The 16,156-nt window shown below is 43.4% G+C and overlaps 1 protein-coding gene across 1 annotated transcript in view; it reads left to right on the top strand.

Annotated features, from left to right (window-relative positions):
• The window catches only part of OSBPL5 (oxysterol binding protein like 5), a 140,878-nt gene that overhangs the window by 99,731 nt on the left and 24,991 nt on the right, over positions 1 to 16,156 (top strand). The window contains exons 7-8 of the mRNA XM_082317114.1: positions 2,832 to 2,916; positions 12,835 to 13,006. Of these exons, the coding sequence (XP_082173240.1) occupies positions 2,832 to 2,916; positions 12,835 to 13,006 (257 nt within the window). The remainder of the gene's footprint in view (positions 1 to 2,831; positions 2,917 to 12,834; positions 13,007 to 16,156) is intronic.

The following is a 16,156-nucleotide window of genomic DNA, read 5'->3' as shown; positions in this document are numbered from 1 at the left end:
AGAAGCTAGCTGAACAGCGTCGTGTGGGAAGGCTTTTATTGACTGCAGCTTGTTCTGACATTTATTTGGAGTGCTGAATCAGTTGGGGTCAGACCCACTGAATCTGGGAATATATATAATTTGAATTTTGTTGATTTTAAGAACTTTCAGTCATTCCTTTAAAGTTCTAGTAATGGGCTTGTGCTGCTGCTTTTACAGTTGTTTGTTCTACTCCATAATACAGCACGGTTAGTTTCATCTTCATCCTTACAGTTATCCACAGTACTGTTAATGAAAGGGAGTTTTTCCCCTTTTTTAAGCTTTGTTTTATGACTCTCCAAGACTAGATGTCTTGTCATACTATCTAAAACAGTGTGAGTCCACTCCATTTTTCAAAGCCTAATCAACCCCTGTTTGATAATGCCTTCTGAGTCTCAAATCAAATGTAAAGACAGGAATGATCTGAAGATGATCATTTCTTAGCTGTACTGTCTAGAGGCTGCAGCTGAGCTCTGGATCCTAGTGTAGCAGGGATAACATTCACTTTTAGTAAGAGATGGTTGTTGTCTTGGAGGTCTTAGACTCTAGACAGGCATGATGCTCAAAGGCTGGGAGGCAGAAAGCATCGGTATCTCTGCCATGCAGATACAGAACCTCATTTACTCTGTGGAGATGTTGACTTTATTTTTATAGCCTCCTCTCTTTTCTTCTTCTCTTCTTCTTTCTGTGGGAAGCAGTCCCCTCCATGTATGAGCATGCCTTACTATTGAATACGTTTCCTTGACAGAGTGACCTGGCTGCTCCTTGTGTTTATCCACATGCCTAAATGTCTGTTAAAACCTTGTGTTACCCTCTCCTTCCCTTCTCCCCCTTTTTTTTAATAACGGTTCTCTGGATCTGTACTGTTTGGTTGTAGCGTTTTTCCTCCAACAGAACAAATACCAACCTCTGCACTGAAAACACAAGTAATGGTGTTATCAACAGTTCTCCAACACCCTGCTCAGCTGCAAGCTACTGAAAGGAAAAATGCCATCAGGAATGATGCCTAATTGCATTAGTGTTACTAGTAATTTCTTAAGCTGCTCTGCTCTGGTTTACTAATCAAATCTCAACTTTGCCAGTCCTGACTATTAAGCCTTTAAACAGGCTTAATTTTGTGAACCTCTTGTGGGAGAGGGAAGAGGAAAAAGAAGTGAGTAACAAGGATCCCAATTTCTCCTGGCAGCAGCAGAACCCCACAGATGTGAAGACAAGAGGCTAGACTGGAGACTGTTGTCTTCTCAACACTGCATCTTCGTGGCGTAGACTCAGATACAATTTGGTGCTTGTCCTACACTTGCACTCTTCATTCTTTCCAAATTTTGGTTTCCTGAGTGGAACTCAAAAACAAAAATCCAGATAAAACCACCATTTAACTACCAGACACTTGTATACAGGACCAGTTTTCAGTAGCAGTCACAGTTTCCTTGCTTACAAACTAATGCTAGGGAGAAGTCCTTCTTTCAAGGAGCAGGATGGGATGCTATAAAGGCCCGTGTAAGGGAGGTGAGTCATACTCAAACTGCAAAAATTTGCCTACAGATTTTCTTCAGCTTTGTGTGGTATTCTCTAGAAACTCAAGGAAATCTGTATTTGAGCATCCTGGAGAAAACTCCTTGTTCCACCCTGCAGTTGGCATAGTGGTCATGCGAGTATTGGTGATGTTTTCTGTTCTGCATTTATTTCTGACATGATGTCTGTATATTTGAAAAAGGATCTGCTTTCCTGTTGTTTGTTACAAAGTCAGGAAGAGAAAGAACTGGAGGAGGTTGGGTCACTTTGGAAATGGAAGGGCGGAGGAGGGACTCCTATTTATTTCATCCAGGTTGTGGCGTAAAGTCCATACCGTTAAAGAGTATGAAGCTGTGCTCACCGGGTACAGGAACTGCTTTTTCTTAGCAGCTTCTGGAGCTCAAGAGAGGAGATAACAGGGAGGAGATCAAGGTGGGAGCCTGTGGTTCTGCTCAAGGAAGTGCCTAATCCAAGATGGACTCTGCCTCCCTGGGAATCATTTCTGGAGGGTCATGCTGAAGGGATTGTGGCAGGATGTTTACAAGACACTCTAATCTTTTTTGCCACAGCTCCTAAACTAAAGGCAACATAAACAAGCAAAGCCTGTTTTTGTTGAAGCCTGAAGTGTCCGTCACCCCAGGCACGACGGCATAAAGGTTCTCAAAGGGTCTGCATGTAGAGGTGAAGGGCTGCAACCCAGCAGCATGTGCCCACGCTGGGAGACCTTTGGTCCTCAGCCTGTGGTTTTCCCTGTCTTTCCATCTTCCTTTCCCACAGAGGGGTTTGCAGAATGGGGTTTCCCCTTTGTTTCCTTCCAGAAGAGCTGCCATTGCCTCTCTGCTAGAGGCACTCACAGCACAAGGTGTGGGCTCTGCCACTTTTATGGTGACATATAAAGGGTGTTTCATTGCTAGCGTGTCAGGCTGCAGACAGACTCAACGTGCACCGCAGGGAACAGTCCATTAAGGTGTTGCACAAAGATGGCTAATAGCAAATACTTGACTGTTTTTGTCCCAAGTGACAGGAATAAGATTCTTCCATCCCTACGGATCTGAATAAACAGAGTAGGCTTTTGGCTGAGCATAGGTTAGACCAAGCCTCATTTACGTCAGAGCTTGCTACTGCTTTGGAGCTGCAGCAGCAATATCATGATTACTAATGAGTCTCTCTAAGTTACTCCATCTGCTCCTTCCTTCTTTCCTATCACAAACATACACACTCTGCCCAGGAAGGGTAGAAGGACGTTGAACGGTCCATTGCATCTTCTGTGCCTTAATCTTTTTGTCTGTGTGCATTTCCAGGGCCCAAAGGGAGAAAATGTTGGTTCGATCACTCAGCCTCTTCCCAGCAGCTACTTGATTTTCAGAGCAGCCTCCGAATCGGATGGTGAGTTTTGGTCTTTGTTTGCTTTCTCCAGATTGTATACTCTGTACTAGTTAAGAAAATAGATTAATGCACAAAAAAAATCGGTATGTAAAGGAAAACATGGTGGCTCACCCACCTTGAGATGCCATTTGTTAGCAAAGGTCAGAATAGGTGTATTCTGTACGGTCCCGCCGTAGGCGCGGACTACAGGCACATTTCATATTCCTCAGTGAACAGCCACCTTTCTGGCCATGTGTATGGAAGAAGGACCTAGGCTTGTAGCTGGGGAAGAAACACGAAGTCAGTATATACTAAAGGATGAAAGGGGCTGATCCCAAAGTTGGGATGAGAGGGGGGCTTAACTGTTTCCTCAGTTCAGCAGAGACTTTAGTGGGTTATCTGCTTACGTCTTACACTAGGTGGGAATCTGTTGGAGGAAAATGACATAGTAATATTGAAGAACTGTTGATAGATGTCTCTCAGCCACCAGAATTCTGCTGTAAACTGGCTGTACCATGGTTTACAGTATAGCAGGCCCAGATGCTGGTGACTCCACACGTAAAATACCATTCTGGGAATTCACAAAATTATGGAAGGTAAATTCAGGTCAATATATAACAGGCATGCCAGCTTGCTATGTGAAAATCTCTATAAATGACTTTAGCAGACCTAAAATATCAGTGATTTATAAGTAGATAAGAAGATTAAAAACATGTTTTCATTCTGTTTGACCTTCAGACTACTGCAAAGTTTTTTTTGCCATAGCAAATTAACCCAGGCTGTTCATTTTATGGATATTTTTCACCTACCTCACCAAGGGTGATCATGTAGCCCATGTGCTCCTTTGGGTCTCATCTAGAGTAACTTTAAGAACACAAGGATTTTTTATGGAGCACAGTGGGCTTTGAAAGCAGCGTCCTTCTGCTTCAGTGATTAAGTTTTACGTATTCCTAAAGGCTGGAAATGGGACAATGCCAAATGCACCTTTGACATGACACTTAGAATAGGAGGAAACCTTCTTTCATTACAGGCTTGGCGTGCTCTTCTTCCTACTTCTGTGCAAAGTGGGCTGTTCCTAGTGAGGGGTACCATCTCGACACTGAAAGCTGCTGGCAGATGCCGATGTAGTGAAATGATATGGAAATAAGTGGAACTTGTATAGAGCCGTAAAAGCACAGCTGTTTCTTTGAATATTATGCTTTTGTAGCTTATGGAACAGTACACCTTATTTGTGTAAAGGAATACAGGATTCCAACCCAGCTCCAAATATCACCTGTCTAGAAAGGGCTAGATTGATACAACAGTCTCTTGGGGAAAAAAAGTGTTGTTGGGGTAGAGCTGCCAAACTACAGGCATTTCAAACCCCGGTTATACAGACAGCCTGCAGAAGAGATATGCGGAACAGTCCCACAGAGTTCTTAGGCAACCAAATAGCTTCAACAACTGTCTGTCAATCTGGATTTTCTAAATTACTGTTTTCTTAGAGATCCATGTAACTTGTCTTTCTATTAACTTAACTAGAAAATGCGCAAAGGGACGATTGTGGTCGTTGTATGTGTTCAAGACAAATTGCTGTCTCATAAAGTACTTTTTCTCTGGCATTTCAGCTGTCTTCTAAATGAAAACTTTCATTCTGGTGGAAACCTGATGATTAAACCTTAAAGCCAGCCTGGCAAAGAGACCTGTGGCTGAACTTCTACTCTCTCTTTTTACAATGACTGCCATAGGTCAGTTATGTGGAGTAGAATAGCTTGAGATTTGTTCTAACTAACCTTACCCATAAAGGCTCCCAAGCTAGCAATAGCTCCCAAGAGATCATCAGAGGTAAAGCTTTTCTAGCTGTGATCTCTCTGTCTGGGTCATACACCACATGCTGAAAAAGCACAAAAGGGACCATATCTGGCACATGAGAATTTTCAATATTTAAATGCCTGTGGGAAGCTTTCTGCCCAGTGAACTATTACATGTCTCTGGTATCATAAGAGCTTAAAATAGTGAATTACTGGAACGTATTTTTAAAGCCAAGATATTGGCCAAGATTCTTGGGAAGCATGCAGAGGCCAGGCAGATCAAAGTGGAGTCGCTTTAGGATTTAGTATGATTTTCCTTTACTTTGCTGCTTCTCTACAGTAGGGTCTTAAGGTTAGATGGAAAGTTAATGTGATCAAGGGAAGGAGGAGGAACTGAGATACCTCTCAATCAAATATCGTAAACGTTTAGGTAGAAAATAACTAGGGCCTTTGGTTAAGGATGAAATAATATATGCTCTTGAACAGCACTAGCAATACCCCAGAGCCACCTGCACAGGTTTGGAGCACCCACAATATGCCTGGTAGATGCTGAGAGTCGGAGGAGGTGGCTGTGACAGCCAACGTGAAGTGAAGCTTTGGGATCTGTCCATTCAGCAGTGGACTTCACAAAAAAACTTGTTATACTATTGCACCAGAAATACTAGCATGAAAAATGGTGTAATTTTCAGCTGAATGAGAGTATTTGACTTCACAGCTGAGGTCAGTGAGCTGTGAGAAGTGGCTGTACGTTGTGCAGGAAAGGAAGGATATGAATCTGCAGACAAGAGGGAAGAACAGCTCGTGCACTCAGGCTAGCCTCCCTCCCGAATGCAAGAGCTGTCCTGGCATGGTGACTGTGCTGTGCTCCTTTTGTTTGTTAGTTAGCCTTCGGGGGGGAAGTTTGGGGGTATCTGCTCCATTGAGCGGCATAGACGTGCTGACAAATGGCCAAACACATGGGTGTCACACTCGGTGATGAGTGACTTGGAAACGGTATTAATGTCGGTAGGTGGTGCATACTGTTACATTTAAAGAAATCTGTATAAAATGCAGCAAATTAAGGCTTGTACTTTGCAGTTAATACAATTTGATTTTAGGCCCAGAAGACACTACTGAAATGGTTGTAGACTGTTATATAGCTTTACGTATTGTAAAGAGGCATCTCCAAGAGGGTGTACCTGAGTTTGTTCCATTTCTTTAACACACTGGACAGACGTAGAGGGTGCGGTTGTGGTCAAGAGAGACAGGGGATTAAGGTAAAATGAGCTGACACAAATGGGGCAGGTGGAATCTGTTCCCTTGCATGTTAGCATATATTTGTAGTATGTTCACGTCTTCTCTGTAGATGCAATATTGTGTGAATCTGCAGCATGTCTGAGGAGGTGTCCTGACCATGTTCTTCTTCACACAGTCTCCCATGTTAGTAGTGGAAAATGAACCACAGAGCATTTGGCAAATTTAACAGTAATTCATGGAGGCCTCTGACTTGCTGGGGAATATTGAGTTGCAGCATATGTTAGATGTGCAGTCCTGCTATCCAGGCAAACTATATCATGATCAGCAGCTACATGGCCTACTTTTTCTATCAGCATTTCAGAATCCCTTCTTTCCCCTCTGCTGTGCCATCTGTGACAGGCTGTTGGTAGGATTTAAGGTCCTGACTTCTGGACAGCCTGCAGAACCACTGCCAAGCTACAGTAGATTTCACATTCACAGACTGCAGTGGCAGTCTGCTTTGTGATGTGTTTTAAAGACATCTGGAAGGTCATGTCAGCCTACAGGGCTCGACCTGTACAAACACGGGGTCTTTCTGTCTTACCAGTTTCAGAAAAGAAAATTGCTTTTTCCAAACCAGTGACTGTGTATGCATTTCAGATTTATGCTGATGAGTGGCTTAGAATTAGTAGTTTAAACCTGTCCTGAGCTTCCTGCCTGGACCATTCTGGGGCTGCCCCTGAGATCTCCAAACCCGTGCCCCAGACCTCCTAAGCATTTTGAGTCACCTACTTAAATCTCATAGTGCAAATCTCATAGTGCCACGGGCACTGCCACCAAAGAGGTTACATGGGGAATCCAAAGTGGCAGAATAGCAAGGGTTAAAGGCTTAACAGTAGAATTGTAAACCACACTTATATTTTGTTCCTTATGTCTGTCCTCTCCTTCAGGCATGCTTTGGGTAGTCTCCATTGCCTGATGTGGATGGAGTTGTGTGGAAATCCTGATGGTCTGGCTTACAGTGGTGGCATATGGCCCTTCCCCCAGAATTGATGCTCTGATCTGGGGAGGAAATTAGATTATTGAAATAAGGGTCACATACAGAAGCAATGAACCAGGAGGAAGACTGCAATTTGAAACCAAGTTCACAATGAAATATATCACTGGATCCTGGCAGTACTGGAAAAAATAGAAGTTACCTCCTTAGCTGTATGTCTGCCCTTCATATTCCTTAGACCATTCACAGCAGTTTAAAATCCAGGCATTTGCAACCAGACTTCATTTAGCTCAGTGCATAAATTGCACCTGCAGCTAATTGAGAGATCGCATCCCTGCATCTTGACAGCCAAAGTGTAAGAAATCATACACACAGGCACCCAAGTGGTACAGCAAAACAAGCAGTCAGCTGAATACAATGACCTTAATGTTCACTGACTGAACCAAATCAGCCTCTTCCTCATCATTCGTGATTTGTGTGCACTTGAGCAAGAATTCATCATTTCCAGGTGACAGTCTACTTCAGGTTGATTTTTAAAAGCATCTATCTTGTAAGTGTGAGCCATGAGGCCAAAAGCTGGATGACTTTAATAATTCAAGAAAATAATATTCCCTTAGTGATGCCTTTCTGGAGGAATGTATGGTTACTAGGTGTGAGGCTTTTGAAGTCTTAATTGGCAAGAGATTCATCCCAGCCATTCTGTAGCTACAGGAATGCAATCGGAAAATAGTCCCAGACTAAGATTTTGGTGTGCGATGATGTGATTCCTCCTTGAGCAGATTTTTCGTACTGGTGGATGCTGAGAGAACATTGGCTGCCTCCTCTGTGATCAGCTGTTGCAAAATGTGGCAGATAGACTTGTCATGTCAAATTATGAGTTGTTCTAGGTGAATGATGGTGACTGTAAAGAATTTCAAAGCTGAATAGCTTAGTGTTTTCAATACTACCCGTTGTTTGGGGTTTTTTTCTGTGGGATATTGTTGTAATTTTAAATCTGTTCAAAGACTGGGACAGACTCAAGTTATTCCTTGAACTGAGCCTAGATTAGCAGCAGAAGCAACCTGAGTTTTTTTTTTCCAAGGGGGAGAAGAAATGTTTTTTGTCACTTGGTTTTAGTAGTTCCTTTTGACTGTGGAAAACAGAGATGGTGCAAGCGCATGCCTGCTTCTGTTCAGCCTTGCAGCCTCTACGTTCCCGCATGGTGCCAGCAGTGCCCTGCGGACCTGGGGAGCAAGGAGCCGTAGTGATTCCCGTTTGCACAGCTGTACTGCGGGAGTCATCTCAAAGGACCACAAGGTGCTCTTCCAGCCTGCTGAGCCAAAAGGCCTGGAGAAATCATACGGAATGTTTCAAAATATATGTGGGATGCTATGTTTGGCTTTGTTTTTGCGAAGTCAAGGCAACACACGTCCTTTATTAGCTTTTTTTCCCCAAACCTTTCAAGAAGGAAGGAACTTTGGAACCCAGCTGTGTTTAACTGATTTTTCAAAGAGTTTCCTTTTTCAAGTTGTCACTGATGACTGTCGTCGTTTTTCTGTAAACACATATAACGGAGAAAAAGGGTTACAGGCCTTCTCACGGGAGACACCTCTGTTTCATCTTTTTTTTTTCCGTGAGCACAGCTGAGTGATGTGCAGATGTGTTCCCCTGATGTCCCGCTTTCCTGGGACATCTGTCACATGCCAAATGCTGTGATCATCATTTGCTAAAGTGGTGTAGGGAACAGATATTGAAACCAATGATCGGTGCAAGGAGAGAGGCTGCTACCAAAGAGAGCAGGAACCCAAGCTAGCACTAGCACTCAGGTAGGACATCCACTTCGGGCGCTTTCGTAACAGCCTTGTAAAAGAGTCTCGCTCTTTCCCCATCGTTCCTGGAGGGAGCCAAAGGTGGCTGGGCAACCCACCCACCTGACCAGGTGCCGAAAGACGGGTGACGTGAAATGTCCTCCTTGTGCTGGCTGCCAGTATGAGTGATCTAGCTGGATTTGACTTTGCACATCAGCGTTGGGGATCTTCTCTGGGTGGGGTGTCATTTCTCCCCGTTGTTATCCTTGCAGAGAACTCTGTTAGCTTGGATGAAAGATTTCTGTCGCTGAGTTTTGTAAACCCTTTTAAGTGGCTTGTGACATATATGGGAGCGTTATGTGTAGGTGGACTATTTTATTCTTGCGCTTTTTCATCCTTTCCCCGCTGCAGCCCAGGTGAGAGCCAGAGCTTAGTCAGCAGGCTGCCCCTTGGAAGTCAGTGACAAAATACTAAATACAGTGAAGAAAGGGTCAAGCTCTGAAATAACATTTGAAAGGGAATACTTAGCTCACAGCTCCCAAGCAGAAGGAGGTAATGCAGGTGTTTTTGAGACAACATGATCTCTGCAGAAATTGTCCAAAAGTAATCATTGCAGTGGATAGAGTAATGTATCTATTTGATATAAAAAGAGCTTAAAAGCCTGTGGGGAGATTCTGCCATAGGCTGACAATATGCCCTTGGGTTTTCCTTCAGAATTTAAACATATGCTTGTTTTAAGCCACAATTTGTGGAAAATTGTAACTGATAATTGATTGGAGTGTTTTACATTGCAGCTTTAAAAACCTCAAACCTTCTAAAAGACTACCATTGTAACTCCTTCGCAGCTCTTTTTTGCTTCCTTTATATGCATCATATTGTGCTGCCGTTCCTCTCTGAAGGAACCCACATTTTGCATCCTTCTCTGATCTAATTACCTTGCATACAAAAAAACCCAAGAGTCAACCACTCAAAATTAGAAAATGTGAGAATTAAGGTAACCATGAAGCCTTCATGCAGACTGCTGTGACTATAGATGACAGCCTTTAATTATGTGACCACATACTTTTTCCCCCTTCTGCAGTTCCTGAGGGAGTGAGCAGACTTGTCAGGTAAGCAATTAAGTAATCCAAATGCTAGCATTTTTGTACCATTTTCACAATAAAGAAGAATATTACTCAATAGCAAGATCACTCAAATGTAAAAACATTTCATGTAGGCCTTTAGCAAGGAAACAGGTTTATCTTGTGTGCAATCCCTGAAATTGAGAGGGTGTAATTTTACGGTGTTATGCTGCAATTAACACACTGTTGACTTGCAGAGAATGTAACCTTTTCATTTGCAGAGGAAATCCCATATTTCACGTCTGGTTTTGTGGCATGTATTTGTTTGGATTCACAGCACCACCTGATGGCTGAAGGCCCATGTCTTAGCTTGGAGATGCTGTGCATTCCTTGAATTCAATTTCTGTTAGAAACGAAAACAAGGGCATGCACTGATGCCATTTCTGTGTTCTGTAGGGCACAAGTAGTGCTGACTGCTAATGCTTTGTGTCTGCCTTGGAATATTAAATTTCTTTTTTTTTTTTTTTTTTTTTTTTTTTTAATTTAGGCTCCTTGAATAAGGTTTCAATAAAGATTCAAGTCACTCATAACCCCTTCCAGGGAGTTACCTAAAGAGATGAAAACCCTAGATGTGTTATGCAGAAATTTCCCCTGGTAATGTGGTGGACCCCAAAGGTTTGACTAAGCCCGTAAGCTCATGTTAGTACCAGTGAATGAATAGCTGTGGCAGTGGCGGGGTAAGAGAGCTGCCTGTGGGGTCGCGGCCAGCGTGGCCTGCTCTGCCTACAGCGCCAGGGAGGGGTGGGCTGCAGGGCCGCGGTAAGGGAGATGGCTGAGGGACACTTTGGTGGTCACCCTTGCCGCCCTCGTTAGAAAGCGTGAACGTAGCCAGCGCGTTGCCGTAACCGTCATAAGATAATGTCTGTACGTGAGTGCTGCAGGGCGCTGAGGAGCTGACCTCCATTACTGCTCCAAAGTGCTGATGCTGCTGCAATTAAGCTACCTATCAAAGCACCTGATTTTACAGGCCCATTGAATATAAAAATATATTGACATATGCAGCATTTCCAAATGTCAAATCATGCAGGCCTTGCTCTGCAGAACTGGAAAAGAAAAGCAAATGTAAAGAGAGAGAAAAGTCAAAGGAGGTGAGCCTAAGCAGGAGTGTGCTTGCTTGTATGGAATAGCCTGAAACAGGTTTTCGTCTTGGTGGGTTTGGGGGGAGGAGGATATGTAGGAGGAAGTGGATTTGTGCTCAGCACAGCCATTAACTCTAATGGGTTATCCATGCAAATCCTCCACATGGCGGGAAGGGAATAAACCTCTGCATGGAAAGCCTTAATGCAAGAATATTTGTTAAATACAAAATAGTGTGAAATCAATTCCAACAGCCTTAAACCTTCCTAATCTTTTATTAACCATTATGTGTGATTTTACTATTAAATCATAAGCTGATGCTGAAGGAATTTATGGGATGAAATTAGAATAAATGACGGGGCTCTGTGGTGTTCGTGGCTCAGTGTTCAAGTGCAGTTCTTCAAAGTTTTGTGTTTTTTTTTTCTCTCTTTTGCTGGTTGCAGCTTTGTATCAAAGCAAGCGCCGAAAACTACTCAAATTTCTAAACATTTCGTTATATACATATGATCTGGATTTTTTTTAAACTCTCGTTGATCTTCTTATAGAGCCAAATTTTGGTCATATCGATGTTGATGGGAATTCTGCGCAAGAGAACAGCAGGATCCCAGTGAGATTTATGCATATGCTCGATGCTAAATGTGCGATAGAATTGAATGTAATGGAAACATTTCCCGAATGGGACTTAGGAATAAATGTGGTCCAGGGAAAACCTGTTTGTAGCACTTGCCATTGCTAGAGCAAAATCTTTTTGTTTTCTTCACTGCCTCTCAAGCACACTTCTAATTATTGCAAAATATATTCTGAGGATGTCATGAAGAGCTCTGTTTTACATGCTTGAAATTAGAGGATAACTCCCTCGATACTTCAGTTGTTGAATGTTCAGCCAATTTGCAGGTGTCCTGGCCTCATTAATGACTGCACTACAGAAGCAGGCTATTTTCAGATGTTTCCAAGAATTCAGCAACCGCAGCATTGTGGTGGTTAGGCTTTAACACTAACACACAGCTTTGTAGACTTGTATGGATCATTGCAAAAGGAACCAAGGATCAGTTTGGATTCCCATGCTTTTCATTTGCTGCCTGCCTGTGGGACCTACGCAGGCCTTAAGAAAATCCAGTGGGGCTGTGCATAGGAACTGCAGTTTGTCTTGTCTCTGTGCCATGCTTATAGTTTCTGGTACTTGCAAAGTAGACCCTTCAGGTGAAGATTTTTTGTGACAAGATAAGAAAAACTGATACTCCACTCAGATTGTCTGATGGACTGGGCAGGGACAAGGAATGGAGAAAAGGGAAAAAAACACAGAGAAACAGGAAAAATAAACACCCTGACAAGCGACTCCCTCTAGTCTTAATCACTCTGGCAAGTATTGATCATCCTGGCTCTTGTTCAGAGTGATTGTTATTGCAGCGCTACACCCTGCGTGGGACGCCCGATCTGCCTTGTAGTTCAGTGATCCCATACCAAGCAGGGGCCTCTCCGGCGCAGCGCAGCGCCTTGATATCTCCCTGCCAGTGGGTGGTGTGTGTGGTGGGGATGCCAAATGCCGAACGTTTTTTTGGAGTGTATTACTTGCAGGCATGAGCTGCTAGGCCGTTTGAAAGCACCGTACCTGTACGCATTTCCTGCATCTCGGACAAAATCAGAAATGGGCAAAAGGGGATGTGAACAGGTTGTGGGAGATCAGAGGAAGAGATGCTATTAGGGAAGGGGGAGTTGGGGTGAACTTCCCACTGTATGACCTATGCAGATGTATCACTCATGCAGCTACTAAAACACACCATTTCTGGCAAGATAACGTAGGGATTATATATATGAAAAATAGATTATTGTACACAGTGACTTCCTGAATTATAATGAGCAGCTTTACTCCCAGGCAAGAAGCTTTTGAGAAGCAATGCATGAATTGTCTTATTTACTCTCCTGTGCTTAAATAATTCCTTTTGTTTTCACAGGCCGATGCTGGCTGGATGCTTTGGAACTTGCCCTGCGTTGCTCCAGCCTCTTCCGGCTCAGTGCCTCCAAGCAGGGAAAGGATGGAGAAATGAACTGCTCAAGCGATTCTGCACATGCGGGGCTCAACCACCTCTTGCACACAAGCACTATCTCAGACCAGGAGTTCTTCCAGTAAGATGGGGCTATCACTTCTTAATGCACAGAGAGGTGTTGCATGGCTCACACTTGGTCATTCCTTTAACTTTTGCATAATCTAGCCGGAGTCCACTAAGGAAACCTGTTTAAAAGCCAGCCTGTATGTTCTTCGGCTGCATCCATCACTAATAGATGGGTTTGGTGCATATGAGGTTTGTTGTCACCTGATGCTTGAGCACACAGACTGGGGGGAGCCTCAGCTGTGTTTGTGTGCACATAAATTTTCTTCTGTCCCCTGTTTGGGCCAAAATGCTGCCTGAAGATATTGGTGTGAAAAACGGCTTGCCTGAGTAAAGATTGCAGAATCTAGCTACTAGAGTAGACCTGTAGTTACACAGACACAATCACTAACAATGTCTGTCTGTCAGCTAGCAGACTCTGGGTCTGATCTATTTTTTAATAATGTCTTCTCTTCTCTAATAATACTGTGTCATAGTCAGCAGAGTGCACACACTGCATCCTTAGTTTTATAATTACTTTCTCTCTCTACAGGGGTTTTGAGTGGTTTCCAATTTCTTCCTTGATGCATCAGATAAGTTTTTACATAAGGGAAAAAAGTCCCCACAGCCGTCTTTCTATTCATATTCTTAGCATTACTGCAGCATTTTGGAACAACTCACATCAAAGCTCTGTAAGCATTAAAAAACCCCAGGCTTTATCTGTTGCTTATAGCTAAATAGGCAACTTCAGAAATCCCTCTGGTATAGACACTTGGCCCTTGGAGTGGGAACTGGGAGGTGTAGCATCTATTTCTAGTTCTGCTGATATGAATTTGACTCTTAGGGCTCACAGCAATGCACCATTGATTACACAGTTTTTAGGACAGCAATTCTTGCAGTCTGCAAAGATGATGCCTTGCACAGTGGGATCTCACCTTTAGGTGGTTTTCTTAGGCTCTGTTATAACAACAGCAGGAATCTGAGTCCTCTTCAGGGTGTCGAGGTATCTCTGGTCCCATGGGACCAAAAGGATGGCAGCGGTTTGGTCTGCCCTTTGCTCTGAAAGGCTCTGGTATTCCCAGCTTGTGTTCTCCAGTCTTGCTGTTTGGGTTTTTAGCTAGAGTTTGAAGAGCTTTACTGAAGAGCAATGGGAGAAGAAAAGGAAGTCTGATGCGTTACCAGGGCATGTGCCCTAGCACTTGTGCAAATACTTCTATTGTTCTTGGGCTTCTTCCATAATACTTTACTTTCTAATTTCTTTCTGCCTAAGAAAGAGTCTCTTAGGGCTGTGCTTACTGTGATAATGAAACCAGGAATGCAGGGGACTTGTTTTTCAGCTGATGGATATGTGTAGAGAAGTCCAATATTAAAATGGAGCCTGTGGCACTGAGAACATTCAGGCAGACCCACAGCTACTGTAAGGAAGTGCAGAAGATAGAGTTAAAACTGTATTAAAGTATTTCTTCAAAATACAATGCGTAAGTGATGCTTAAATGATACCTCTCTTTCACCTCTTAGTTGTTCAACATTAAAAGCCCTCTTGAATTACTGGGCTCAGCAGCAGCGCACGTCTCAGAGTTTTCAGCAGGACAGAGTACCCACAACTGGAACCAGATTTTTCTGACAGGCTCAGTGTCGTGGTTTAACCCCAGCCAGCAACTAAGCACCACACAGCCACTTGCTCACTCCCCCCCGGTGGGATGGGAGAGAGAATTGGAAGAGTAAAAGTGAGAAAACTCATGGGCTGAGATAAAGACAGTTCAATAGGTACAGCAAAAGCCGCGCACACAAGCAAAGCAAAGCAAGGAATTCATTCACTACTTCCCATCGGCAGGCAGGTGTTCAGCCATCCTCAGGAAAGCAGGGCTCCATCATGCGTCATGGTTACTTGGGAAGACAAACACCATCACTCCAAACGTCCCCTCCTTCCTTCTTCTTCCCCCAGTCTATATACTGAGCATGATGTCATACGGTATGGAATATCCCTTTGGCCAGTCTGGGTCAGCTGTCCTAGCTATGCTCCCTCCCAGCTTCTTATGCACCTGGCAGAGCACAAGAAGCTAAAAAGTCCTTGACTAGTGTAAACTCTGCTCAGCAAGAACCAAAACATCAGTGTCTTATCAACATTATTCTCATCCTAAATCCCAAACAGAGCACTATACCAGCTACTAAGAAGAAAATTAACTCTATCCCAGCTTAAACCAGGACACTCAGATTTTAGCTGAGTCTGGTTCAAGCTGGGTGTTCAGCATCTGGTCGTCTGGACAATACACTCTCCTTTCTGAGTCCTACTGCTGGTTTTAATGTGTACCCAGACTTCTCCCAGTGCTTAAACCCTGGGGGAGTTTGATCGTTGTGCGACAGGGACTGCTGTCGTCCTTGGAGGAATAAAGAACATTTAAGCAAGGGAGAATGCAAAACCAAAACTGTGCAAGTGCTGAGCAAAGGAGTTTTGGTTTGCCACTGACAGTGGCTTCCTCATAGGGATTCAATCACTCTAATTAAATGCCTTCCCTACAGGGAATCTTACCAATTAAATTGGCACGCTGTTGTTAGGGGGCCAGTTAATTACATTTAACTCTATCTTCAAATTAGCCAAACTACTCTGTCAAGAAAAGAAAAAGAAAAGGGAGATGATGGATATTATAGAGAGAACAAAACCCAAGGGAGTTGGCAAAGGCGAATCTTCCAGTGAGCCAAAGTTGCATTTGTCTGCTGGCTGCTTTGCTCCTTTCCTGCTGGGAAAGAAGTCAAATTGTACAGTGATTTTAAAATCTGTGTCTTAGTAGTGTGTAAAAATGAGAAGGAGAGAACTGTGCAAGTGAACCAAAGGCTGAAGTACTGTGTAAATCTGTGATTTTAGACAAGAAACCTTTAGGGCACCAGGCAGTCTTCTTTTTAATATGAAGTTGTATTTCTTGTGGCTTCCATGTCTTATCTCCAGCAACCCCAGGAATCTGGCTAGTTTACTTGTTTGACAAGAGCCAAAGGTTTTTTTTGCTTTGTGTAGAAGAGTGGTATCAAACCCAAAGAAGTCCTGGTCACTGACTGAAGTTTCCAGGAATGCCCCTAGAGAATACAGTACTGGTATAAGACAGCTCCAATATGCTGAAACAGTAAATTAGCCGTGAAAAATGCCAAGTTATTCATGTGCATAGTGGAAATCCAGTGTTGACTTTTAACATAG

This window comes from Platalea leucorodia (assembly GCF_965183815.1).
Source record: "Platalea leucorodia genome assembly, chromosome: 7".
NCBI lineage: Eukaryota > Metazoa > Chordata > Aves > Pelecaniformes > Threskiornithidae > Platalea > Platalea leucorodia.
This window is presented reverse-complemented; position numbering and strand designations above follow the sequence as displayed.